The following is a 27,980-nucleotide window of genomic DNA, read 5'->3' as shown; positions in this document are numbered from 1 at the left end:
GTAACATTGCTCCCATGCCACCATTTAGCTTTAATTGGATGTGATCATTTCCATCAGCTAACAACTGCACCACAATTTCGGGAACCAGAACAGTATGCATTCCCTTACTGTTTTTCCCAAATCCTTTACCTTCTTATCAATAAGTCATTAACATCCCCAGTATTTTCACCAAATGAGCCACACATCAATTTAAAACTTTAATACTTAGCCCCATATTCCACCAATAGTTGATCTTTTTAGTTAACCTACAAATTCGTTTCAGTACCATAAATTTTTGCCTAAAAGAGTTAATCTCTTGCCTAAATTTAAATTTCAATTTTCAGTGCTTTAGCTATTCAACTTTATTTGCTGATGCATGCGAAAAATACAGAATATGTAAATTTATAAGGACGAAAACATACACAGCCTTCGAACGACGCTCATTTCTTGTTCGTCACTGCCATCTTCTGGTTAAAAAAGTCTACAAAACATTCCAAAACACAATGTGCTGGTCAAGCAGCATCTGCGCAAGGAATGGTTAGGTAATATTTTGGGTCAGGACCCAAACATCGCCTAACCATTCCCTCCACAGATGCTGCCTGATCAGCTAAGTTACTCCAGCACTTGGCATTTTGCTCAATGTTCCATAAATTATGTTTTTCAAACCCTAGATTTAAAAATCAAGTTATACCAGATATTCTTTTAAGTGGCTTCACTCCCTTTTAAATTGACTGCCGCAATAATCATTGAAATTCTAAATAAAATGGGAGTGGTGTAGTTGATAAAGCTGCTGCCTCACGGCGCCAGGGACCTGGGTTCAATCCTGACTTCAAGCGTCAACAGCGAACATTCTCCGTTACCACGTGGTTCTCCCCCAAGTTGCTCCGGTTTTCTTTAACATCCCAGACCTGAGGGTTGGAAGGTTTACTCGTCACTGAAAACTGCCACCAGTATGTGGGCGAGCGGGGTATCTGAGGGGATCTAATGAGAATGTGGAGAGATATTTTAAAAAGCGAGTAATATAGGATTAATGTAAAGAGGGGGCTTGATGTTTGGTGCAGACTTGGTGGACTGAAAGGCCCGTTCCTGTGCTTCTCTCTCTTTGATTCTAAAACATACAATGTGAAATGCAAGTGCCATTTGCTGTTAAACACTGCCATCTAGTGGTTCTGGCGATAATCAGTTTATAAGCATGGTTTCTCCCCTTCAGTTATAGATGGATCCTTCACCAGCGTCTACTCTGTGTACCGTGGTTCAGCTCTCACGCCACCTTGCCCCAGAGTGAACAAGAATAGAATTCCCCTAAGTCGTCACCTTTCACCTGTAATACCTGTCCCTATACGTCCTCCCTCGCCCCCATCCAGGGACCCCAGGTGAGGCAGAGGTTCACGTGCACCCACTCTAACCTCATTTACTGCATCTGGTTTTCTCCAATGTGGCCTCCTGCACATCAACAAGACCGTGCGTGGACTTGACGACCATTTTGCTGAACACTTGCACTTGGTCCTCCAAGGCCTACTGGATTTCCTGGTTGCTAACCATTTTAACCACTTCCCAGTCCCATACTGACCTTACTGTCCTGGCCAGAGTGAGGCCACATGCAGACTGGAGGAACAGCACTTCATAATCTGCTTGGGTAGCTAATAACCCATTGGTTTGAACATTGAATTGTACAATTAGGTAACCTCCAAATACCCAGATATTCTTTTAAATGGCTTCACTCCCTTTTAAATTGACTACCACAATAATCATTGAAATTCTAAATAAAATGGGAGTGGTGCAGTTGATAAAGCTGCTGCCTCACAGCGCCAGGGACCTGGGTTCAATCCTGACTTCAAGCGACAACAGCGAACATTCTCTGTTACCACGTGGTTCTCCCCCAAGTTGCTCCGGTTTTCTTCAACATCCCAGACCCGAGAGTTGGCAGGTTAACTCGTCACTGCAAAATGCCCCCAGTATGTGGGCGAGCGGTAGTATCTGAGGGGATCTAATGAGAATGTGGAGAGATAGTTTAAAAAGCGAGTAATATAGGATTAGTGTAAAGAGGGAGCTTGATGTTTGGTGCAGACTTGGTGCACTGTGCTTCTCTCTCTCTTTGATTCTAAAACTCGGGTATGTAGGTTAATTTAACTGGGTAAAATGTAAAAAATTGTCCCTAGTGTGTGTAGGATAGTGTTAATGTGCGGGGATCGCTGGGCGGCGCGGACTTGGTGGGACGAAAAGGCCTGTTTCCGCGCTGTATATATATGATATATGATATGATACAATGTGAAATGCCAGTGCAATTTGCTGTTAAACACTGCCATCTAGTGGTTCTGGCTTTTCCCCCTACGCTCCCCTTTTTCTTCCCATCCCATCCCCTTCCTCCTCTTCTCCTCCGCCACGCCCCACCTGGAGTCCCACCTATTTCTCCCATCCCCCTCCGCTCCAGCCACTTGCCTCCCTCTAGCTTTGCAATTTGCAACTCTTCACCCTGTTGCACACGCTCTGCTTTTATCAAAAAACCCCATCAATAAACCCCTCTCACCTGTGTTCAGCTATTGTACGCCACACTTCGTCACGCCTCTACCCTCTTCCAGCTTTCTTCTCTCCCACTACAAGGTGGTGAATTTTGAGGTTTGTTAACATTGAATTCTCCAATTTAGGTAAATCATCTCAACCCCCTCATCCCCCATGTCCTACCTGAACAGAATGTCCTACCTGAACATTCATCTCTGGCCTTTGTCCAACCATCTGCCTATTAAACCTCATCCTCTACCCCTAAACCGTATCCACCTCTCACTTGCCAGGCTTTGTCCCTTCCAGCTTACTTCCCCCACCCCACCGCTGAGTACTCCAGCACTTTGTCTCCTTGTTTTGTGAACCAGCATCTGCAGTTCCTTGTTGAACCTTGCCTGTGTCCTCTTAAAGGCCAGTGTGAGTGTATTTCCACATATGGTTGCGCCTTATCTTAGCGCAAGAGTCAAATGTTACTGTTTTAACACTCAAAATACTGGACGAGTGAAAGACGATCAAGAATGGGTCTCACCCTCTTCTCCCCTCAGGCAAGCAGTATGAAACGCATACCTCCAGATTCAGGAAGTTTCTTCCCAGCTGTTATCAGGCAACTGAACCATCCTATCAACTAGTAGAGAGAGGTCCTGAGCTACCATCTATCTCATTGGGACCCTCGCACTGTCTGTAATCAGAGATTACTGGACTATATCTAGCACTAAACATTATTCCTTTTATCAAGTATCTGTACACTGTAAATGGCTCGATTGTATTGTGATGTATTGTCTTTCAGCAGACTGGTTAGCACGCAGCAAAAGCTTTTCAGTGTACCTCAGTACAGGTGACAATAAACTAAACTAACTAACTAAGCTACACTAGCTCAGCTTGACCCTCTTGTTATATAGAAGGCACATAAGAGTGGAAAATTGTTCACCGCAGCTCTGTGCACCAACGGACTGTTTTCTGTGCATTGGAAAACGATGCAAATAATTGATTTTCGGAACAAGTAACTTAGTCTAAAACAGGAAGAAGTCTAAGGAAATTTTCGGTTGTAGGTTTCCGGCTAAGTTCTTAGACTGGGTTCTCAGTTACGCAAGTCCCAAACCCTGTGGTAAACAATAGCACCTCCACCTGATATGTATGTAAGATAGTCTAATGGAGAACCTGAGGCTCTATGGTATAATTTATTTTGCTCAACATCATATCATTTTTATCTCACAATGTCTGAAAATGTTAGAGACCTTAAGAGTTTTGCTTTGTTTATATAAATACCAATATTCAACAGATTTAGTATTTTTTTAGTTTAGAGATACAACACGGAAAGAGGCCCTTCGGCCCACCAAGACTGCGCCGACCAGCGATCCCCACACACTATCATTCACACACTAGGGAAACTTTACAATTAGCCTTCAAACCTGTACGTCTTTGGAGTGTGGGAAGAAACCGAAGCACCCGGAGAGAACCTACGTGGTCACAGGGAGAACTCACTAAACTCCGTACAGACAACACCCGTAGTCAGTTTGGTTTATCTTCACGTGTACTGAGGTACAGTGAAAAGCTTTTGTTACATGCTATCCAGTCAGCAGAAAGACAATACATGATTACAATCGAGCCATTTACAGTGTATAGATACATGGTCAGGATCGAACCCAGGTCTCTGGCGCTGTAAGGCAACTCTACTGTTGTGCCACCGTGATGCCCACATGGATGCTGAATATTTGTTTATACAAAGAAAACCATATTCTCTACCACCTGAAAATAGCAGTAGTACTTTATTATGCTACTTAAACTGACCACAGTTGACTCTTAAGTAGCATACAGTTTATTTTCTCTCGCTCATCTATTTCTGTTATAGGCTAATCCATGAAGTCTACCCTCAGACTGCACTATGTTGGAGAGGGGAGGCAAGAAAGGCCTTTACGCCATTGTTCACAAGCAAGGTACTTGTGTAGAAATGGCTTTAGTTAATGGAACCGATTCAGTTATTGCAAACTGAATCCTTGGCACTGAATATATCAAGAGAAAGTTTGCTTTATTCCACACGGTGGAAGACAGGGGTGTAAATTATCCATTCAACCAACTAAGCATTCTTTCACAGCAGTGTACAATTCCAGATTACGTAATAGGCCTCCCATGCTTCAGAATACACAAGCTCTCCCTCAAATATACTGCCAGCCATGTACACATACACACTGCACAGCTCATTCAACTGAAATAAAACGTACTGAGGTAAACTTTCCATCTTGCTGCTATTGCGTACAGAATGCAAAATAGTCATTCAAATCTAATTCAGCTAATCAGTAAAAAGCAGTTTTGAAACCAATGCAGTCTGCAACGATTAGTCATGAAAATTTATATTTCACACTATGTTTTAAATCACCGCAATGCAGTTAAATAAACATTATTGGTTAAGAAAACTGGATAGCTTCCAAATTATGATAAATAAGCAGTGTTATCTTCAAGGCATCAGAAATATAAAGACAAGTGAGAATGTTTTTTGTGCCTGTATATAGCGAGGTGACAATAAAAATATACTGTTTGTAGAAACATACGAGAAGTGCATAACCAGGCTGGTTAACGTTAAAAACACAAAGTATAAAGAGCCTATTTGATGCAGCCTATTTGATGAAAAGTGTTATTGTGATTTTCTTTAGGGTTTGAGTACAGCCACCACTATTTAATATGCCCAGCAGCTAATAAAATTCCTATTTGTTTAATAAACCACTTAATAATACCTTTAAAACGATGGAATTCAATACATGAGCTCATATGCTATAGGTGGCTTTTGCCCAACAGATTTTACTAATAAAACAGAGCAGTTACAAACACTTGTTTGTTTATCAAAAGAAAGGTTTTCTGTCATGTTTCTAGACAGTTATGGAAAATCTAGATGAGACACCAAGGAGTTTGCAGATGGACTAGATCAAACTTTGCAGATTTTAGCACTAGTTTTCTTCAATTGCTCTACAACCTTCAACAGGTACACTTAACATTTGTAGGAGACATGAGTGCCTGCATTTGCATGTGAAAAATTAGACATGTGATTAGTCATAGAGGCATATAGTCATTGAGATATACAGCGTGGAAACAGGCCCTTTGTCCCAACTTGCCTACACCAGCCAACAAGTCCCAGCTACACTAGCTCCACCTGCCCACGTTTGCTTCTTATCCCTCCAAACCTGTCCTATATATGTACCTGTCTAATTATTTCTTAAACGTTGGGATAGTCCTAGCCTGAACTACCTCCTGTGGCAGCTTGTTCCATACACCCACCAACCTTTGTGTGAAAAGGTACCCCTCAAATTCCTTTTAAATCTTTTCCCCTTCATCTTAACCCCATGTCCTCTGGTCCTTGATTCACCTACTCTGGGCAAGAAACTCTGTGCATCTACCCGATCTATTCCTCTCATAATTTTATATACTCCTATGAGATCATCCCTCATCCTCCTGCACTCCAAGGAATAGCATCTCAGCCTACTCAACTCCCTATTGCTCAGACCCTCTAGTCCTGGCAACGTCTTCGTAAATCTACCCTTTCCAGCTTAACAATAACTTTCCTACAACATGGTGCCCAGAACTGAGCACAATACTCTAAATGCAGCCTCACCAAAGTTTTATACACTGCAACATAACCTCCCAACATCTATACTCAATACTCTGACTGACGAAGGCCAATGTAACAAAAGCCTTTTTGACCACCCTATCTATCTGCAATTCCACCTTCGAGGAACCATGCACCTGCACTCCAAGATCCCTCTGCTCTACCACACTCCCCAGAGCCCTACCATTCACTGTGTAAGTGTTGCCCATGTTAGACTTCCCAAAATGCAACACCTCACATTTCTCTGTAATAAATTCCATGAACCATTCCCCAGCCCACCTGGCCAATTAATCAAGATCCTGCTGCAATTTTTGCACAACCATCTTCATTATCTACAAAACCATCCACAAAATCATCAGCAAACTTGCTAATCTTGCCATGTATGGTCTCATCCAAATCATAGATATAGATGGGAACCAGTAATGGGTCAAGCACCGAACCATGAGACACACCACTAGTCACAGTCCTCCAGTCCGAGAAGCAACCTTCCACCATCACTCTCTACTTCCTTCTATGAAGCCAATTTTCTACCCCACGGAAACTGGCCCTTCAGCCCAACTTGCCTATACTGACCAACATGTCCCACCTGCCTGTATTTGGCCCATATCCCTCTAATCCTATCGTATCCATGTATCTGTAAATGTTTCTTAAATGTTGCGATACTACCTGCTTCAACTACCTCCTCAGGCAGCTCATTCAACACACCCACCATTCCGTGTGTAAAAGTTACCCCTCATGTTCCTATTAAATCTATCCCCCCCCCCCGCCCCTCACCTCATGTCCTCTGGTTCTCGATTCCCCCTACTGTGGCCAAAAGACTGTGCACAGTCAGTTTACCAAATGCTTCAAACAAGAAAGATTATTACCACAGGACACAAACCTCATCATTCGTTCTCACCAAATTAATTGCTATCGTGGACACTGATGAAGCCCACCGAATAGAAGGCTAAATCTGAGTGATAAGTAGTCACAGAGAAAAAAAACAGGCATTAGAGAGATCAGGAAGTGGACAGCAGCTCAACTGTAACTTTGCTGATTGGCAAAGAAGGCTAGAGGAGCCATCGTGCAACTCCTAGTCTGAAGATGCATCAGATTAAGTTCAGTGATCCCACATTTCCTTTTCACATTGGCAGTTTTAAAGCACAAGTTTTGATACAGCTGAACAGCTGGCTAGACGGAGAGGCACAGTGGCACAATGGTAGAGTTGCTGCCTTACAACGCTAGGGACCCGGGTTCAATCCTGACCACAATCCTGACCACGGGTGCTATCTGTACGGAGTTTTGTGCTCCCCGTGACCTGCATGGGTTTTCCCCAGGATTTCCAGTTTCATCCCACACTCCAAAGACATACAGGTCTGTAAGTTAATCAGCTTGGTAAAATAGTAAATTGTTCCTAGTGTGTGCGTATAGTGTTAATGTGCGGGGATCGTTGTTCAGCGTGGACTCAGTGGGCCGAAGGGCCTACTTCCATGCTGTATCTCTAAACTAAACTAAAGCATTTGGAGGAATGGGGATGTCGGCAAAAATGAACTTTACCTCACATTTTCTTTACCTTCCCCGAAAGAGAGGTTTATTACAAGTCTGTATGTGACAGGGTCACCATTATTTCAAACTATTTCAAATTACGGTAGATTATCCAATTGACTGAATGCAAATCCCCAGTTGTTGTGCTGGGATTTAAATTCTCATATCTGAGTCATTAGTCACAAAATCTTGTACAGTCATCTACTCACAATGTCATGTTCCTATCAATGTCAAATTTATTAATAAAAGACAAACACAAAAAGATAGAGTAACTCAGCAGGTCAGGCAACATCTCTGGAGAAAAGGAACTTGTGATGTTTCGGGAAGGGTCTCGACCGGAAACGTCACCTATTCCTTTTCTCCATAAATGCTGCCTGACGTATTGAGTTACACCAGCTTTTTGTATCTGTCTTTGGTTTAAATCAGCATCTGCTGTTCCTCCCTACACCTTCAAATTTAATAATCTCGTGTTGGCAACTTCTCTGCACCTCCACATTACGGCCGTTCGGGTAACAAAAGTTCACCCTTAGGGGATTCACAAATCACAAACATAATATTGGAGATAAGAATGTTTTTAAATCGCTCTTATAGAGTTAATGTGAGGGAAAAAAAACCAAAATTCAAACTGAGGGAAAAAAACAATTTTTTTTGCCAATTTCTGTCTGGTTCGGGTAGATTGGAACAAAAATTGGTAGGTAAAATTTACTTTACTTTAGAGACACAGAACGGAAGCAGGCCCTTCAAGCCCTTCCACGCTGACTTACATACGAGGGACACTTAACAATTTACAGAAGCCAATTAACCTAGAAACCTGCACATCTTTGGTGTATGGGAGGAAACTGGAGCATCCTGAGGAAATCCACAGGAGAACTTCCAAACTCTGTACAAACCGCACCCATGGTCAGGATCGAACCCGGGTCTCTGGCGCTGTACAGCAACAACTCCACCGCTGCACCACTGTACCGCCCCATTGGTAATGGTAAATGAAAAATAAAAGGTTGAAAAATGCATAGGTTTTGGGAGGAATAGGACAGGTTTCAAATCCAGAGCTTTGAATAAAAACATGATAAAAGTGAAAATGAAAAGAGATATGGTGATAATTTAGAACTAAGCAACTGTGTCTGCTTTGTGTGCACTTAAGTTATTCTAAAGATATTCATTCTTGGCCAAGATCAACTAGGTTGATATTGTTTTGTTAACCTGAATACAGTGAAAGTTAATTTGTTACAAAAAGGAATCTCCGTTTTAAAACGCAGCCAAGGATTAACTTCCACATCAGGAATATGTGACAACATTAGGAGCTATCCTGTTGCAGCATTTGATTACAGGATTATTTTAACCAACAATGTCTTTGAATGGTGAATGTGAGACCAGTGTATGACTAAATGGCATTACAGTGCCTTTTCCAACTTGCCTTTGCATGTTCTCATTGACAACAGGCTCCTTGTGCCTTTAAGTGCTTACATTGGACTGACCCAGCATCTGTTTGTTATCAGACTGGCAGCTTGAAAATAAACCCAGTTTTCAATTTTATCAGCTGCTGGTGGTGGTGGGATGGGGTGCGGGTGGTCTTGCTCTGCTGAATCCTACTCTGCTTCATTGACTGGGAATGAAAAGATTGAGCTGAAGGGGGAGAAAAAAAGATGAAGGCATCTGGGAGCCATTTGCGGGTCAAGCTTTCGTGATGAAATGTTATACTGGGCGGCACGGACTTGGAGGGCCGAAAAGGCCTGTTTCCGGCTGTATATATATGATATGATGATATGATTAAATTGAAAAGTTGAAGCTTGTGGGTTGGTTATAAATGTTAAATATAGAACTCTCCTGGCTGGTGTTGCTGTCATGCGTCCAAGATTTTGAGTATTCCATTCACAGTTTCATTGTGACTACCCATTCAGTTTAGTTTTTTGTTTATAAGGTGGTTTGCTTCACATCGTGCCCTTTTGATAGTAATGGCTTTTGCAACCTTTTCCTCTGGTAGCTCGGCAAGAACTAATACATGATTAAACCAGGATGCTCTTCTAATTGTAACAGAGTAAATTGTAACAGAGTTGCCTCAGTAAACTGATAATGCCAATGGAATGACATACAAAGGAGAAGAGTGCTGTGCAGTGCATGTACTTGTGGAATTTATTCACAAAATGCTGGAGTAACTCAGCGGGCCAGGCAGCATCTCAGGAGAGAAGGAATGGGTGACGTTTCGGGTCGAGACCCTTCTTCAGTTTTCTAATTTTGCTCCTCCACTTAGACAGTCGTACAGCACGAAGAGGTCCGTCGGCCCAATTTGTGGATGTCAATCAAGATAGTCCCATTTGATTGATACTTCATTGTCACGTGTACTTAGTATAGTGAGACTAGTATGCAAGAATCACCACATAAAGGGCGCCAACAAAGTTACAAGAATATTCAATATAGTCCCTTTCATCCCCACCTTCCCTCTTTGTTCTCAGTCCCCCCCCCCCCCCCCCCCATGCCGGGTCCCTCGTTGTTCTCAGTGACCCCCCTCATGCCAGGTCCCTCCTTGTTCTCAGTGACGCCCCCACGCCAGGCCCCTCCTTGTTCTCAGTGGCCCCGCCCACTCTTTGTTCTCGGTCCCCCCCACCCCCCACGCCAGGTCCCTCCTTGTTCTCAGTGGCTCCCCCACGCCGGGTTCCTCCTTGTTCTCGTTGGTGCGTCCTCCACTGACCGCCGGGACTCACACGGGTCCATCCTTGACCGACACTCAAGTGGGCGATGTCTCTCCGACACCCCTCCACTCTTGCCGACAGGCCTGCTCGCTCACCGACGTCTCTCCTCGCTCAGACAGCAGCCGGGCCCAGTCCTGGCCCAACATCCACCCGCATTTGGCCCAATATCCATCCTATCCACGTACCTGTCCCAGAGTCTTTTAAATGCTATTATAGTACCTGCCTCAATTACCTCCTCTGGCAGCTTGTTCCATATATCCACTACCCTCGAGGTGACAAATTTGCCCTTCAGGGTCGTATTAAATCTTCCCATCTCACCTTAAACCTATGGCCTTACCTCTTGATTCCCGTCCTAGGATAAATACTGTGCATTCACGCTATCTACTTCTCTCATGATTTTGTACATCTCTGTACAAACATTCCTCATCCTCCTGCACTCCAAGAAATAGTCGTAGCCTGCCCATCCTCTTCCTATAGCTCAGCCCCTTAAATCACGGCAACATCCTCGTAAATCTCTGCATTCTTTCCGGCATAATGACATCCCTCCAGTTTAGTTTAGTTTATTGTCACTTGTACCAAGTTGCGTGCTATCCAGCCAGCAGAAAGACTAAACATGATTACAATTAAATTGCCCATCGTGTACAAATACAGGAGAAAGCGAATAACATTTAGTGCAAGATAAAGTCCAGTAAAGTTCGATTAAGGGTAGTCGAAGGGTCTCCCATGAGGTAGATGGCAGCTCGGGATCGCTGTCTAGTTGTTGATCAGATGGTTCAGTTGCCTGTTGATAGCTGGGAAGGAACTGTCCCTGAATCTGCAGGTGTGCGTTTTCACACTTCTGCACCTCTTGCCTGATGGGAGAGAGAAGAGGGAGGGAACGGGGTGAGACTCGTCTTTGATTATGCTGTGGCCATGCCGAGGCACGTGGTGCAGGTGGTCAATGGAAGGGAGGTTAGTTTGTGTGATGGTCTGGGCTGTGTCCACAATTCTCTGCAATTTCTTGTGGTCTTGGATGGAGATGTTCCCAAACCATGCTGCGATGCATCCCAATAAAATGCTTTCTACGGCGCATTTGTAGAAGTTGGTGAGAGTTGTTGGGGACGCGTTGGCCTTCCCAAACCTGCTAAAGAGGTAGAGGCGTTGGTGTGCATTCTTGGCCATTGCTTCAATATGGCGAGTCCAGGACAAGTTGCTTGTGATATTTACTCCTTGGAACTTGAAGCTTTTAACCAACTCTACTTTGGCACCGTCAATGTATGTACTTCACTTCCTGAAGTCGATCACTATCTCCTTTGTCTTGCTGACATTAAGTGAAAGGTTGTTGTCTTGACATCAGGTCGCAGCGTTCTCAATCTCCTTCCTGTAGTCTGCCTCGTCATTACTTGATATCCAGCCCACTATAATGGTGTCATCTGCGAATTGGTAAATTGAGTTGGATTTGTACTTGGCTGCACAGTTGTGGGTAGATAAGGAGTAAAGAAGGGGCTGAGTACGCATCCTTGCAGAGCAACCACCCACCTTAACACCTCATTTGCTACGTAGCCAATTTTGTATCCATTCTGCTCCAAGTACATTCAGTCCATGGTCTCCAATCTTGACCATGCATTTATTATATGACAATTCAAACACAATTATTTTGGAAAACAAAACTGCTGTATGGGTGGAGATTGTTAATCTCTGATTCAGATTATGGCAAAATGATTAGACAACAGCAAAAACAATCCAATAAGGATATGGAGGACAGTGAAAATACTAATATGCTTAGATAAACACAAAATGCTGGAGTAACTCGGCAGGATAGGCAGCATCTCTAGAGAGAAGGAATGGGTGACTTTTCGGGTCGAGACCCTTCCTCAGACTCGTCAGAAGAAGGATCTCGACCAGAAAAGTAGAGAGAATCGAGGGAATTATAGGCCGGTAAACCTCATGACAGTGATAGGGATGCTACTGGGATTGGGCGAGGATTCTTCAGGATAGGATTTACTTCCATTTGGTAGAGAATGGGTTAATTAGGGCAGTTAGCAGGGCTTTGTACACAGAAGGTCATGTCTTCTCAACTTGATTGAATGTTTTGAGGAGGTGACAATTGTGATCGATGAGGGTAGCTTCTACATGGATGTTGTTTTAGCAAGGCATTTGATAAAGTCCCCTATGGTTGGCTGGTCCAGAAGAATAAAATGCACGGGATTAATAGTGATTCGGTCGTATGAATTCAGAATTGGCTTACTGATAGAAGACACGGGGTTGTGATGGAAGGACAATATTCAAGCTGGAGATCTGTGAACAGTGGGGTTCCACAGGAATCTTTGCTGGGACCTCTGCTGTTTGTGATATATATAAATAACTTGGATGTAAACATGGACGAACGAACACAATGTGGAAGACTGTCATGGTATGCAGCGGGATGTAGATCTGGCTACAGAAATGGGTGGAGAAACGGCAGATGGAGTTTAATCCAACGAAGTATAAGGTGTTGCACTTTGGGAGGTCAAACAAATGGGCAAAAAATACAACTAATGGCGTGACCTTTAACAGCATTGATGTGCAGAGCGAACTTGGAGCCCAAGTCTACAACTTCCCGAAAGTGACAACACAAATGGATAATATCACAAAATGCTGGAGTAACTCAGCAGGTCAGGCAGCATCTCTGGAGAGAAGGAATGGGTGACGTTTCGGGGCGAGAACCTTCTTCAGACTGAAGAAGGGTCTCGACCCAAAACGTCACTCATTCCTTCTCTCCAGATATGCTGCCTGACCTGCTGAGTTACTCCATCATTTTGTGATACCTTCGATTTGTACCAGCATCTGCAGTTATTTTCCTACACAAATGGATAGAGTCGTAAAGAAGACATATGGTGTGCATAGGGGCATAGGATATAAGAGTTAGAAAGTCATGATGCAGCTTTATAGACTTAGTTAGGCCACGTTTGGTATATTGTGTGTAGTTATGGTCACCCCATTTCAGGAAGGATGTGGAGGCTTTGGAAAGGATGCAGAGGAGGTTTACCAGAATGATGCCTGGATCAGAGGCTATTAGCTGCAGGGAGAGGTTAGACAGGCTTGGATTATTTTCTCTGGAATGCCAGAGATTGTTGGGAGACCTGATAGAAGTATATAAAGTTATGAGAGGCAGATAGGATAGGCAGTCAGAACCTTTCACTCAAGATAGATAAATAAAATACTAGAGGCCATAGTTTTAATGTTAGAGAAGCAACGTTTAAAGGATATATGCAGGGCAACTTTTTTTTTTATACAGAGGGTAGTGAAAGCCTGGATTGCGCTACCGTTGGTGGTCGAGGCAGATACAATAGTAACATTTAAGAGACTTCACATATAGGCATAACGATATGCAGGAAATGGGGGGGGGGGGGGATAAGTATTATGCACAGGTAGGTAAGAGATGGTCTTGGTATCCTATTCGGCACAAAAATTATGGGCCGAAGGGCCTATTCTTGTGCTGTACTGTTCTATGTTCTAATGTGATACACTAGCAGAAAATAATATAGTATACTGATAGATAATAATTATTAGTAAGAAGGAACTGCAGATGCTAGTTTACACCAAAGATAGACACAAAATGCTGAAGTAACTCAGTGGGACAGGCAGCATCTCTGGATAGAACGAATGGCTGATGTATCGGGTTGAGACACTTCTTCAGACTGAAGAAATGTCTCAACCCAAAACGTCACCCATTCCTTCCATCCAGAGATGCTGCCTGTCCCGCTGAGTTATTCTAGCCTTTTGGGTCTATCTTAGATAATAATTATTATACTGGTTGATAATAATGTAGTGTATGGGAACAATATTGTAGTGTACAGGTAGACAATAATGTAGTGTACTGGTAGAAAATGCTAGATCAAAGGGAACATCTTTCTACACCATAAACTTTAAGTGGCTGGGATTTTTTTTAAATGGCACAACTTATTTGCAACACTGTTAAAACTAAACGATATAAATAATGTAAAAATGGTGTCAACTTATTCTTACATTACTGCCATCCTATTGATTTTCAAGAACTTTATAAAGATGAATTTCTCTGTAATTTAAATTCCATTTTAAAAGAGTCGGGAAGAATACAGTTGAACAGTGACAAAACACACTTTGCAAAACATAGCAATTAACATAAGCTATCAAGTAGTGATTCTGGTCAGTAATCCAATTTTGAAGTACTTTCAAAGGAAACTTAAAATCCAATTTTGAAGTACTTTCAAAGGAAACTTAAAATACCACCAGAAAACATTGTTTACATTGCTACGATAAAATTCCGTGATTATGAGTATTATAGAAGGCACTTTATTTGGTATTTACCTGTAATTTTGTACCCATAGGCGGCTAGTTGACCTGCCATGTATTCGCCATCTGAATTATTATGTGAACAACCCCAAGTCTTCACCCAAATTGTCTGTGTACCAGGAATAACACTGCAAATAATTTGAAAAAGTAATGAAAACAATAATTAAACTCAAAATTTCAAGTCGTTTTACATAATTTTCTATTCTAGTCACATTAACAGTAAAAAGATAATCTATTAGTAATATCAGTTTAGCAACACCATAAATACAATCACAAAAATATCCTTTATGTGCAAATTCAAAATGCAAGAGTTGATTAAACTACCTATTTGAATGGTTTGTGATCACATCAATGTGCAACGATCACAGTTTTTGTTACTTTCAGTATTTTCACTCAGTGACAATGGAGAAATGGTGGTTTATTACCAAAAAAAGAGTGGTCAATAACTTAGAAGGAAAATTAAATGAAAATGTTCCCATGCACTTGCTATCTTTATATTTCGGCAGAGGTGAAATACTGAAATCCTATTGAACGCACATGCAATCACATGTGATATACAATCACATGCTTTAAAGCTGATGCAGTGCAAAATGTAAACAGTGTAGATAGACTATGACCATGATTGAAGAAGTTCACGTTTACGGTGATGAAAAGAGTATATTTTAAAACCAGCATCAAAAGTATTATTGGAGACGTGCTCTTTATTTCTCACGACATGTTTTATTTAACGGTTTAGGAGCGCAGACATACTGCACACCAAGCTCCAACCTGCACTTACAGCCAGTGTATTTACTTAACAGAGTCCACTTTCATTTCCAATTCAATGGTAACCAAGAGAATGCTGATACTGGGATTATCAAATGGAAAAATAAAATACTTTCCAGAATGGAAAAAAATCAACGACAAGAGGCCATAATTTTGAAGGGTAAAGTTTAGCAGAAATATGAGGAGCAGGTTATTTTTGTTTTTTTCACTGAGGGCAGTGAGTGCTTGGAACGTAGATATGAAGGTGGTATTTAATACATTTGCATAAGCATGTGAATATGCAGAGAATTTCAGATGACACAAAGCTGGGTGGCAGTGTGAACTGGGAAGAGGATGCTAGGAGGTTGCAGGGTGACTTGGACAGGTTGAGTGAGTGGGCAGATGCATGGCAGATGCGGTATAATGTAGATAAATGTGAGGTTATCCACTTTGGCGGCAAGAGCAAATAGACACATTATTATCTCAATGGTGTCAGATTAGGAAAAAGGGAAGTGCCACTTGACCTGGGTGTCCTTGTACACCAGTTACTGAAAGTAAACATACAGGTACAGCAGGCAGTGAAGAAAGCTAATGGCATGTTGTTCTTCATAACGAGAGGATTTGAGTATAGGAGTAAAGAGGTCCTTCTGCAGTTGTACAGGGCCCTGGTGAGACCACATCTGGAGTATTGTGTGCAGTTTTGGTCTCCTAATTTGAGGAAGGACATCCTTGCTATTGAGGCAGTGCAGCGTAGGTTCACGAGGTTAATCCCCGGGATGGCAGGACTGTCATACGAGGAAAGATTGGAAAGACTGGGCTTGTATTCACTGGAGTTTACAAGGATGAGAGGGGATTTTATAGAGTCATATAAAATTATGAAAGGACTGGTCAAACTAGATGCAGGAAAAATGTTCCCAATGTTGGGGGAGTCCAGAACCAGGCCCCACAGTCTAAGAATAAAGGGGAGGCCATTTAAAACAGAGGCGAGAAAAAACTTTTTCACCCAGAGTTGTGAATTTGTGGAACTCTCTGCCACAGAGGGCAGGGGAGGCCAATTCACTGAATGAATTTAAAAGAGTTAGATAGAGCTCTAGGGGCTAGTGGAATTAAGGGATATGGGGAGAAGGCAGCCATGATCACAATGAATGGCAACGCTGGCTCGAAGGGCCAAATGGCCTCCTCCTGCACCTATTTCCCCTCTAATGGAGGGATATGGATTGTGTGCAGGCAGATAAGATTAGTCTTGGCATCATGTTCGGCACAAACATTGTGGGCCGAAGGGCCTGGCCCTCTGCTCTACTGTACTGTTCTTTGTTCTATGAAATGATCCAGAAGATTGGCCTCCAATAAGCTTTAACATTTTCCTTTGCCTTGGGTATTGCTCCAATCAGTGGTGACTTCTTCCCTCCAGTTGCCTTTACCACCATCCCCTACCTATCTTACAAATACAAGTAGTTCTGCTGGAATGCCATAGTTCTGAGGAAACCTCGTATTATCTATATACTAAAACTCTTGTTTGTTTGTTACAGCCAAAACGGTGCACGACAGCGCAACAATTTTAGGCCCACCTTACTCACCGTCGTCCCTTTGGTGCTAATGGAAGAAGTTTCATTGAAATCGGTGTTATATTTTTTAAGTTATTCACATTTTTAAGTTTAAATCTATCTCCTAAGGAGGGTGGGGGCGGGAGGAGGGAGGATAAGGGGGTTTGAGGGGGATGGAGTGGGGGGGAGGGGGAAGAGGGATGGGGGAAAGAGGTAGGAGAGGGTGCTGCACCAATGCAGGAGAGGTTTGGGCCCAATGGGTCCACTTGGTCTGGTAGAAAATAACAGTCAATGAATATTTTTCCTGTTTTTAAGGCAAAGACATTTAGATTTGGGAACTTGGGAAGGTTAATGGAGATGTCTTGAGGACATTCCATATTACAGTCAATTAGGTGCTGGACACCCTGCGACTTATGAATATGTATGTATGTAAATGTATGTATGAAGATATGTATGTTTGGAGAGAATGTCTCCACTAGTGGGAGAGTCCAGGACCAGAGGGCACAGCCTTCGAATAAAAGGACCTACTTTTAGAAACGAGATGAGCAGCAATTTATTTAGTCAGAAGGTGGCGAATCCAGGAAATTCTTTGCCATAGACGGTTGCGGAAGCCAAGTCATTGGGTATTTTTAAAGCGGAGATTGAATGGTTCTTGATCAGTAGGTGCCTAAGGTTATGTAAGGGAAGAAGGCAGGAGAACGGGGCTGAGAGGGAAAGATAGATCAGCTACAATTGAATGGTGAAGTAGACTCGATGGGCCAAATGACCTAGTTCTGCTCCTATGCCTTATGAACGACTTTTCTTTAATCCCCCTGCAGGATTTTCAAAAACAAAAAGGTCTTGCCAATAGCTTTACATTTACTGCAAGCTGAAAATACTAAAGGCCTTATGTTGCACAGTTTAATACACATCATTGCACAAGTGTCAATGGAAGTAATTGCTTATCAATTTCTGTGTAGGAAGGAACTCCAGATGCGGGTTTAAATCAAAGATAGACACAAAATATCAAAGTAACTCAGCGGGACAGGCAGCATCTCTGGAGAGTCGGAATGGGTGCCGGTTCGGCTTATCAATTTCAACAGTCACTGTGGTGAAATTGACAGACTGCGTTCTCAAGAGACAATGGTATCTGATTGCTGTGGTGAGCGGTTGCACAGAAACAATATTATTTTCATTTAGGCTTTTTCTGTGCAAGACAAGTTTTTTTCTTCTGCTTGTCAATTTTCAAGGTAGCTTTTAAGTGCAGATCCTGATCGAAACCTTGCAATAATCAATTTGGCCAGCATCATACAAAATGCTCCCAAATTCATTGCTCGCATTATATCTAATTTGTGATATGGAAACTTGCATTATCGTAGAACTACCTGTAGTTTACACCTCGCCGTTCTCTTCCCCATTCTTTATAAAGAGCAGTGTTACATTCTTATTTCAGATTCTACAGAATTTGGATAGAACGTGGGACATGGATAGAACATTGTCAGTAGTTATTGAGAGAAGGCAAGAAAATGGCGTTGAGAGGGAAAGATAGCAGTCACGATTGAATGGTGAAGTAGACTTGATGGGTCAAATGACCTAATTCTGCTCCTATAACTTATGAACATATACGTAACTAAATAGATCAAGTATCTCTGTAGACACATATCTCACAACAATGGGATGCAGACTATCAAGTGCTCAGAATTTGTTTCCTATTAATCCCTTTAATTTCTCTAGTACTGCTCTGCTATGATGCGCTCTTCCATAACACGAGTCATAAATAAGGGAACACTGATTGCATTACAAGAGCCAAATGGATTATAATGATATTTTGATCGGGAACGAGAGAATCGCCTAAAAGTTACTTTGGAAACTGGGTCTCCAGATCTGATCTACGCAGAAAGGCTAATTGATTCAAACAAGTGAAGGAGAATGGGTGTTACCGCTAAACAGGGAATAAGAAAAATTCCAAAACAAATCTTATCACAATCACAGACGTCTGGAACAATTTATTGGAGGGTGTAAAGCGCAGACATTCCCCAACAATTCAAAATGAAATTGGATGTGTTCCTCCGAATGGCTACATGTTGGTTTTTGGGGACATCAACCCATTAAACAGTCTTCTCTTGAAATTTGACTGATCCTCTCGAATTCCCCAGAACTCATTCTCAACTAGTATACTTTTGCTGAAGAATGTCACCTATCCCTTTCCTCAGAGATGCTGCATGACCCACTTAGTTTCTCCAGCATCTGCATCTGCAGTTTCTTGTTTCTACATGCTTCTGTTCAACCTTTCTGGATCATTTGGTGGAGGATATTACATTCACTACATTTAAAACACATTCTGCAGTTCACCCGTCCTTAGTTTCATTTGGTTCATATTATCTAGTTAAACCCTTGGTTCAAAATTTTATTTACCTGCTGCATAATAGTCTAAAGCATTCAACAAATATGCTGTATTCTCTGTGAAGACAGATACAGTAAATGTATCAGAAATTGAGAAAATCCAAAAACATTTTGTGGGTGGCACAGGGGTAGTTGCTGCCTTACAGCGCCAGAGACCCGAGTTCGAACCGGCCTACGGGTGCTGTCTGTACGGAGTTTGTACGTTCACCCCATGGCCTGTGTGTGTTTTCTCTTGGATCTCCGGTTTCCTCCCACACGCCAAAGACATACAAGTTTGTAGGTTAATTGTCTTGGTATAATATATAGTGTAAATGTGCAGGGATCGTTGGTCAGCGTGGTGTCCGTGAGCCGAAGGGCCTGTTTCTGCTCTATCTCTAAACTAAAATAAACTAAAATGAAAAACGTGAAATAACAAAAAGAAAGGAAATACTGGAGAGACAAAAGGGACTAAAAGTCAACAAATTCCCAGAACTGGATAATCCTACACCCAAGCTTTTTAGACGGGATGGATGCAGAGAAATCTACATGTTCGTTGGGAATTTCAAAAAACACTGATTCTGGAATAGTTCCAGCAGACTAAAATATAACAAATGTGAGATGCACCACATAAGAGACGGGGGGAAAAAGTAACTGATTATCCAAATATCTTGCTTTTTATTTCTGTTTTCATTACAAAAACTTTACTCTCATTATTCAAGTCCCCCAGAACGAAGGTTGAGATAGAATCACAACAGAAAGGGTTTCTACACGAGGTGGCAAATGAGGGAATTGGAACTCACCTGTCAGCCTGCAAATCTTCCGTCAACTCATCCTGTTTATTTCTCTTTCTAACACGAGGCACAATGCTCTTCCTCGCCAGCAATCGGTCATGAGGTGTTGGATCTTGCGCTGATACAATATCTTCAATGTCCTCCACTAACGAATCACAAATAGCAGGCATGTTCTGCAACACAAGCACTCAATAATTTCATTACAAATTTTAAACATTTGGAACTAATGCCCATATAACTTACTTTTAAACAAGTTCTCGTATTTGTAATGGTAAGAAAATTTCCTCTTCCCACTGAAGACGGCTTCTGTTATATTATGTAAAACTATCACCATGTTGAATGGTATCGAATCCAAAAGGATCCAGAACCTCAAAGCTGTACATCAATGCCATCTGTAGCAGACTTATAGGGTCATAAAGTGTTACGGTGTGGAAACAGACCCTTCAGCCCAACATGACCAGTCTACTCAAGTCCCACCTGACAGCATTTGGTCCACACAACTATAAACCTGTCCTATCCTCGTACCTGTGTAAATGTTTCTTAACCTTGTATTCCACAACTCTGTAACCTCTTGTCCCAGAATATAATTGACCCTGCTGTCACCATGATGACACAAGGCCAAAACTGGCTCATTCAGCAATGTAGAAAAGCATGCAGCAGTCCTGGCCATAACCAAAACACTCAGTGAAGTTATGATGTAAACATGCAACTGTGCTCTCCCCTTATCAGATCCAAAATTCACAATCAAGAACAAAATTTGTCAACCATCACTACCGATGTTACAGATGTGTCATAGTAATACAACGTGGAAACAGGCCCTTTGGCCAAACATGACCCGTCTACTCTAGTCCCACCTTCCTGTGTATGGCCATTAACTCTACAAACCTATGCTATCCATGTACCTGTCTAAAAGTTTCGATAGTACCTGTCACAACTACCTACTTTGGCAGCTTATTCTGTACACCCACCACCTTTTGTGTAAAAAAGTTACCTCTCAGGATCCTATCAAATCTTTCCTCCCTCACCTGAAAACTATGTCCTCTGGTTCGCAATTCCCTTACTCTGTTGATGTCTTATATAACTCCCAACTCAATAGTCTGACTGATGAAGGCTAAGGTGCTGAAAATACTGACTGATGAAGGCCTTTGTACTGAAAATGTGTGCTCAAAGTAATACCAGTGAAAAGTCATCTTGAAGCATTGTTTCTTTCTTCACTGCTGCTGCCTATACTCCTTTCTAGATAGCAGACATGTGTTGGGTGGGGTGATTCTCATTGAAGGCCTTCACGAGTCAATGAAGCGCACCTTTTGGATGGTTAACACTGCTGCCAAAGAAAGACGATGGAATGACTTGCATGTTTCAACAACTTAATAAATCGACTGCTTTGATTTATATTAGATTCTTGAACGTTGTTGAGGCCAGATAAATGGAAACGATTCAATTACATTGCTGACTTGTACCAGACGATCATGTCAAGATTTATTGCAAGTGGCAAGCTATTTGCTGCTTGAATCCAGGTTCTGACATCTTGTCGTTGCCACAGTGTACATGTGGGTGCTCCAGATCCTGGTTAATATTGACAGCAAGATGTCAAGGAAGAGTCTTGTGATAGTGATGTATAGCGGCGCAGGGGGAGAGCTGCTACCTTATAGCACCAGAGATCCGGGTTCAATCCTGACCACGGGTACTTTGTGCAGGGAGTTTGTACGTTCACTCTGTGAACACGGTGGTCCGAATTCCTCTAGTGTGTAGGATAGTGCCACTGTACGGGGTGATCACTGGTCGGTGACTCGGTGGGCTGAAAAGCCGGATTCCAAGCTGTATCTCTAAAGACTGTAAGTCTAAAGAATGCTTTAGCCAACTGAAGACTTTCTCTGGCACTTATTCATAAAACTTGCAACTCATCAGCCATAAACAAAAGTTGGCTAATACCAAAATTGGGTCACTCCATCCACAGATGCTGATTGGCCTGCTGACTGACCCCAGCAGTTTGTATTTTACAAACAAGATTCTGGCATCTGCCATTCCCTGTGTGTGAATCTTCTTGTGTGGTTCTTGTTGCAAAGAGGAATTCAGTGATTCAGTTCAGAGGGCAGGTGTATTGAATTGAATGTTGTGCAGTCAGTATTCGGTTTAAACCAGCATCTGCAGTTCCTTCTTGTACATTCCCACTTGTTGGCTTATGACGAAAGGAAGGTCTCTGATGAACTAAGGAACTCCTGCAGTGACATCCTGAGGCTGCGATGACCTACTCCAACAACTGCACATACCCTGTGACTCCAATCGTGGAATATTCCTCCTTCAATTCCAAGTTCAGGACCGAGATGAAGAACCAGGCAGAATATGTTAATGAAGTTTACATTGCGTGATGTGCTGAAGATGAACAGACTTCAAGAGCATGAAGGGCAGCGGGCACAAACTTCTCCATGCATCAACCGAGGCTTCCTTGATGGGCAGCACCAGGTTTAAAGTTCAACGTGATGCCGAAACATGTGTAAGAAGCAATTTCCCTCTTCAAATTTATAGATAAGATCCTTGCCCTCAAACCAAGGGAGCCAATGCGGCCAGTAACACGGACCATGCGCCTGGCTTTGCAGAGCACCCAGTCGGCCTATCCAACTCGCTGAACATCCGATCCCACTCCAGTCCCATCCGAGCCCCGGACACGCCTGTTGCTCTGGTTCAACATCAGTCTCGATCCTAACCGAGTGCCACTTCTCGTCCCCTGGCGCCTCGATCATCCTTTCCGCAGCCCCTTCCAGGTATGGTGTCCTCGGTTCCCCGTCTCACGCCTTGCCCCGGCTTCTCTCCCGGACCCTGTTGCCCCAGCTCCCAGGTCCTACTTCCTCTCTGCGGCGGTCCCAGCCCCATTGCCCCGGGCACTTCTCCATTGCCCCCGCTCCCAGATCCTGCTGCCTCTCCAGGGTCCTGTTGCCTCCAGCCCCTCTCCCGGCTCCTCTCCTTGCCCAACCCCAGACCTGCTGCTCCTCTCCCCCGGTGGTGCCCGCTTTCACAGCCGGCTGCGCCCGTTCCCAGCCCCGCTGCCCCTATCTAAGCTGGCTCCTCTCCCCAGTCCTGCTGCCTCTAGCCCCCTCTCCCAGCTACTCTCCCCAGTCCTGCTGCCTCTAGCCCCCTCTCCCAGCTCCTCTCCCCAGTCCTGCTGCCTCTAGCCCCCTCTCCCCAGTCCTGCTGCCTCTAGCCCCCTTTCCCAGCTACTCTCCCCAGTCCTACTGCCTCTAGCCCCCTCTCCCAGCTACTCTCCCCAGTCCTGCTGCCTCTAGCCCCCTCTCCCAGCTCCTCTCCCCAGTCCTGCTGCCTCTAGCCCCCTCTCCCAGCTCCTCTCCCCAGTCCTGCTGCCTCTCGCCCCTCTCCCAGCTCCTCTCCCACTGCCCATTCTCCTCTCCCCAGTCCTGCTGCCTCTAGCCCCCTCTCCCAGCTCCTCTCCCCAGTCCTGCTGCCTCTAGCCCCCTCTCCCAGCTCCTCTCCCCAGTCCTGCTGCCTCTAGCCCCCTCTCCCAGCTCCTCTCCCCAGTCCTGCTGCCTCTAGCCCCCTCTCCCAGCTCCTCTCCCCAGTCCTGCTGCCTCTAGCCCCCTCTCCCAGCTCCTCTCCCCAGTCCTGCTGCCTCTCGCCCCTCTCCCAGCTCCTCTCCCACTGCCCATTCTCCTCTCCCCAGTCCTGCTGCCTCTAGCCCCCTCTCACAGCTCCTCTCCCCCGGCGGTGGAAGAGGAGAGGCCCACTTTCACCGGCCGACCAGCCGGCCGTGCCCGTCCCCAGGCCCAGCCTCCGCTTCCCACCAGCTCCTCTCCTTGCCTTGCCTTGCCTTGCCAATCTCCTGCCCCTGCCCGCCCTGTGTTGAGGCCCCTCTGGCGCTGCTCCACTCCCCCAGTGCACAGTGGGCCCTGTCCCACTTTCACTGGCCGGCCGTGACCGTCCGTGCCCAGCCTCCCTCCGTACCCCTCTCCCGGCTGTCCCCTCCCCCCCCAGTCCCGCTGCCCCTCTCCCCGGCCGTGCCCGATGGCCGCCCCAGTGCCCCTCTCCCCGCTCGGCCTGTCCGCCGCCAACTTACCGTCGATGGGCTTCACTCGCTCGAGCTCCGACTGCGCTGCGCCATCACGCGCCAGATCTCCCTGGACGTCACTTCCTGCCGCGGAGCGCGAGAGGGGCATCGTCATCTAGTATCAAAGATACTAGAGGAGCAAGATAGACCATTGGACTCGAAAATATCGTGGTAGGTCATGGTACATTTCAGCACCATTTTAGTAAGCATCTCCCGAGATGCTGCCTGACCTGCTGAGTTACTCCAGCATTTCGTGAATAAATATCTTCGATTTGTACCAGCATCTGCAGTTATTTTATACTAAAATACCGTAGTAGGTCATGGGTACATTTCAGCGCCATTTTAGTAAGAAGCAAAGATACCAGAGGAGCAAGATAGACCACTGGATTTTAAAAAACCGTGGTCGGTCATGGTACATTTCAGCGCCATTTTAGTAAGCAGCAAAGATACCAGAGGAGCAAGATAAACCACTGAACTTTAAAAAACCGTGGTAGGTCATGGTATATTTCAGCGCCATTTTAGTAAGCAGCAAAGATACCAGAGGAGCAAGATAGACCACTGGATTTTAAAAAACCGTGGAAGGTCATGGTACATTTCAGCGCCATTTTAGTAAGCAGCAAAGACACCAGAGGTGCAAGATAGACCACTGGACGCTAAAAAATCGCAGTAGGTCACGGGTAAATTTCAGCGCCATTTTAGTAAGCAGCAAAGATACCAGAGGAGCAAGGTAGACCACTGTGGAGATCCATGTCTGGTTTTTACTCCAAAAATACATTACACTAATTTACAAACCCGGCCTGGATTATGGACCAGATGCATAACAGTAAAACCAGACATGGATCTGCACACTGGACTCTAAAGCCGTAGTAGGTCATGGGTACATTTCAGCGCCATTTTAGTAAGCAGCAAAGATACCAGAGGAGCAAGATGGACCACTCCGTGGAAATCGCCTATACTGAAGTGTAGTACACAACGGAGCGGTACAGCCGCCATTTTAGTAAGCAAAACCCGCCGTTCGCTATGCCTCTCGCAGTGTAATCAGTATTGTGGAGAAACAGTATGTGTCAAGTCAAGTTTATTTGTCACATACACATACAAGATGTGCAGTGAAATGAAAGGTCACCCACAGTCCAGCAATAGAGCAATAAAAATAAACAATTTCACACACAATCACAACCAACACAAAAAGAAAAGAAACCAATCACAGTGAGTCTCCTCCAGTCACCTCCTCACTGTGATGGAAGGCCAGAATGTCTTTTCTCTTCCCCTGCCGTCTTCTCCCGAGGTCAGGCTGTTGAAGTTGCCACGTTCCAGGCCGCGCCGGACGGTGAAAGGTCCGCAGCGGGCCGACCTAGCACCGCGATTCGGGGCTGGTGAAGACACTGCCGCTGCACGTCGGGGCGTGCAGAATATATCTCATCTATCAATTCACATTTTTTTGTTATTTTTATTTTTTAATGTTTTCCCCCTGCTTAATTTCTCTGATTTTATTATTTCTCACTGTTTCTGCCCACTTCCCTCCCATCCTTCCTCCCCAGCCCCCTCTTTTGTGTAGTTTCCCTTGCATTGCTCAGACACACACTCTGCACAATTTTAACATAAATATATATATATATATATATATATATATGAATGTGTGTGTGTGAGTGAGACGAGATAGAGATAAATAGATCTCAAAGTTCCTTCTGGTGTGGAACCAGAAGCAACTTCGATTTAAAGCAATGCTCTATTTCTCTCATCTTATTTTTCACATGATGTACATAAACCATAAAGGCGATTCGACCTTTATGGTTTATGTATATACTTCGATTTAAACCGGCATCTGCAGTTCCTTCCTACAGGTTTGTAGATTAATTAACTTGGTATAATTGTAAATTGTCCCTAGTGTGTGTATGACAGTTTTAATGTACGGGGTGATCGCTGGTCAGCTCAGACTTGGTGGGCCAAAGGGCCAGTTTCCGCGTTGTAGTTTGAAACTAAACTTCAGGGTTGAAACTGGGGTATTAGATAATACAGAGAGTGACATTTCAGGTCGAGACCCTTCTTCAGAGATGTTGCTTAACCCAGAGTTACTTCAGCAAACACTGGATGCAATAGATGAGGTTGGAAGGGGTGCATGTGAATCTTCTCACCTGGAAGAACTGCTGGGATCCCTAGATGGAGGAGGTATAGGGACAAGTTGTTTTGTTAGTGTGTTTCCTTTCTGTAACCTGCTACAGTACAGCTACACAACTAATTAACAGAGGCTTTACACTCGAGTCTTGGGTTCAGCCATTTTAATTCAGGATCACTCTCGGGTAATTCAGGATGCCTCATGGGTAATATATCCCCGGTACTGCACCACCAGGTGCGCTATTCCCATAACATCCCCCTTTATATACAAAACAGATATGTACAGGAACTTTACATGTATAGCCATAAATTAAATTCTTCCATGGTATCTTATTTCACTGAGTCCAACATGTCTCCAACAGTCCATTTTCCAACATGCCTTTGACAATCCATTTCCGTGGTAGCTTCAAAATATTCCTCCCTTGGAACTGCGACAGTTCAGTGCTCGGAATTATCTAAACTTTGAACAACACATGTCTGGTTCCTCATTCCCTTTCCCTTTTTATCTATTAATTTGTTTGTTTATTTATTTAGTTTTATTAGCCATTACATAAAACAATGCATATCAAACTATAACCGAAAATATAACATTAACTTTTTAAACATAGCCTTTACATCTATATTTAACTACAGGTACAGGCCCTATCCTTATTTGGGCACATAATCCTGCAGATAGCGTGGTTTTCGAAAGCATCTACCAGATCTTGTTGTCAGGGTTTGATGCTCCCTAGGGACCGGTGGTCGGCTCATAGGTCGATTTTCTCGCTCCGGTTCAGGCAACGTCACCAGGTCATCTAGGTCAACATCAACGTGATGAAATGGCTCGTTGGTCTTCCTCAGATGGTGGCGATTCCGACGATAGACGCCGTCCTCGGTTCTGACTTCATAAGATCTGGGTTGCGCAACACGGCCTACAACCACAGCCTTCCTCCAGGACTGATGTCGATTATCGGTCGGCTTCACTCGAACTGGATCGCCAGCTTTCAGGGGAATCAGATCTTGAGATCCTCTGTTGTAGTAATCTGCTTGTCTGTCTCTAGCTGCTCTCAACTCATCTCTTACTTTTTTTGGAATTTCAGGTTTGAGCAGCCTCTGAGTAGTCGGTAGAATGGTCCTGGTACGTCTGTTCATCAATCTTTGAACTGGACTGCTACTCATGCCAGGTGTTGGTGTGTTGCGAAAAGCTAGTAGGCTCAGGTAAGGATCAGCTCCGGCAGCCTAAGCCTTCCTCAGCAATGACTTCGCAACTTTCACACTGCTCTCCGCCTTTCCATTACTCTGTGGATAATAGGGTGATGTGCTCGTATGTTCAAACTGCCACTTCTTGGTAAAACTCTTGAACTCCTCAGCTGTGAACTGTGGCCCATTATCTGTGATGAGCTGATCTGGTATTCCATATCTTGCGAACTGGCCTTTCATTTTATGGATGACATTCACTGCCAGTGTTTTCTCTAGATAGTCTATTTCCCAATATCCTGAGAAATAGTCCACAGTGATCAAATAGTTCCTTCCATCCAAGTGGAACAAATCTGCACCCACCTTCGCCCATGGTCTCTCTGGAATTTCATGGGAATGCAGCGTTTCTTTTGGTTGCTCTTTCCCTTGAGCTTGACATGTCTCACATTTTTGTATGAAGTCCTTGATTTCTGCACTCATTCCGGGCCAGTGCAGACATTCTCTTGCCCTTCTTAGACAGCCATTCACACCAATGTGGGAATCATGTACTCTTGTGAGCATGTCGCGTCTCCTGGCTTTAGGGATGATTACTCTCTCTCCCCTAAATATGAGACCATC

The 27,980-nt window shown here is 43.9% G+C and overlaps 1 protein-coding gene across 3 annotated transcripts in view; it reads right to left on the bottom strand.

The window, feature by feature from the left end:
• cdkal1 (CDK5 regulatory subunit associated protein 1-like 1) overlaps positions 1-24,159 on the bottom strand; it is a 541,005-nt gene extending 516,846 nt beyond the window's left edge. The window contains exons 1-3 of one of the 3 annotated variants that reach the window (XM_078414892.1): positions 24,084-24,159; positions 20,027-20,190; positions 14,593-14,705 (exon numbers count right to left, since the gene is read on the bottom strand). In XM_078414892.1, coding sequence (XP_078271018.1) covers positions 14,593-14,705; positions 20,027-20,187 — 274 coding nt within the window. In that variant the 5' untranslated portion in view covers positions 20,188-20,190; positions 24,084-24,159. Of the gene's footprint in view, positions 1-14,592; positions 14,706-20,026; positions 20,191-21,193; positions 22,307-24,083 lie in introns of those variants that run through there. The other 2 variants (XM_078414899.1, XM_078414884.1) reach the window with 2 other exon arrangements.
• Positions 24,160-27,980: the final 3,821 nt, after the last annotated feature.

Source organism: Rhinoraja longicauda, chromosome 2 (genome assembly GCF_053455715.1).
Source record: "Rhinoraja longicauda isolate Sanriku21f chromosome 2, sRhiLon1.1, whole genome shotgun sequence".
Lineage (NCBI taxonomy): Eukaryota > Metazoa > Chordata > Chondrichthyes > Rajiformes > Arhynchobatidae > Rhinoraja > Rhinoraja longicauda.
Note: the sequence above shows the minus strand (reverse complement) of the source record. Positions and strands in the feature narration are given on the sequence as shown.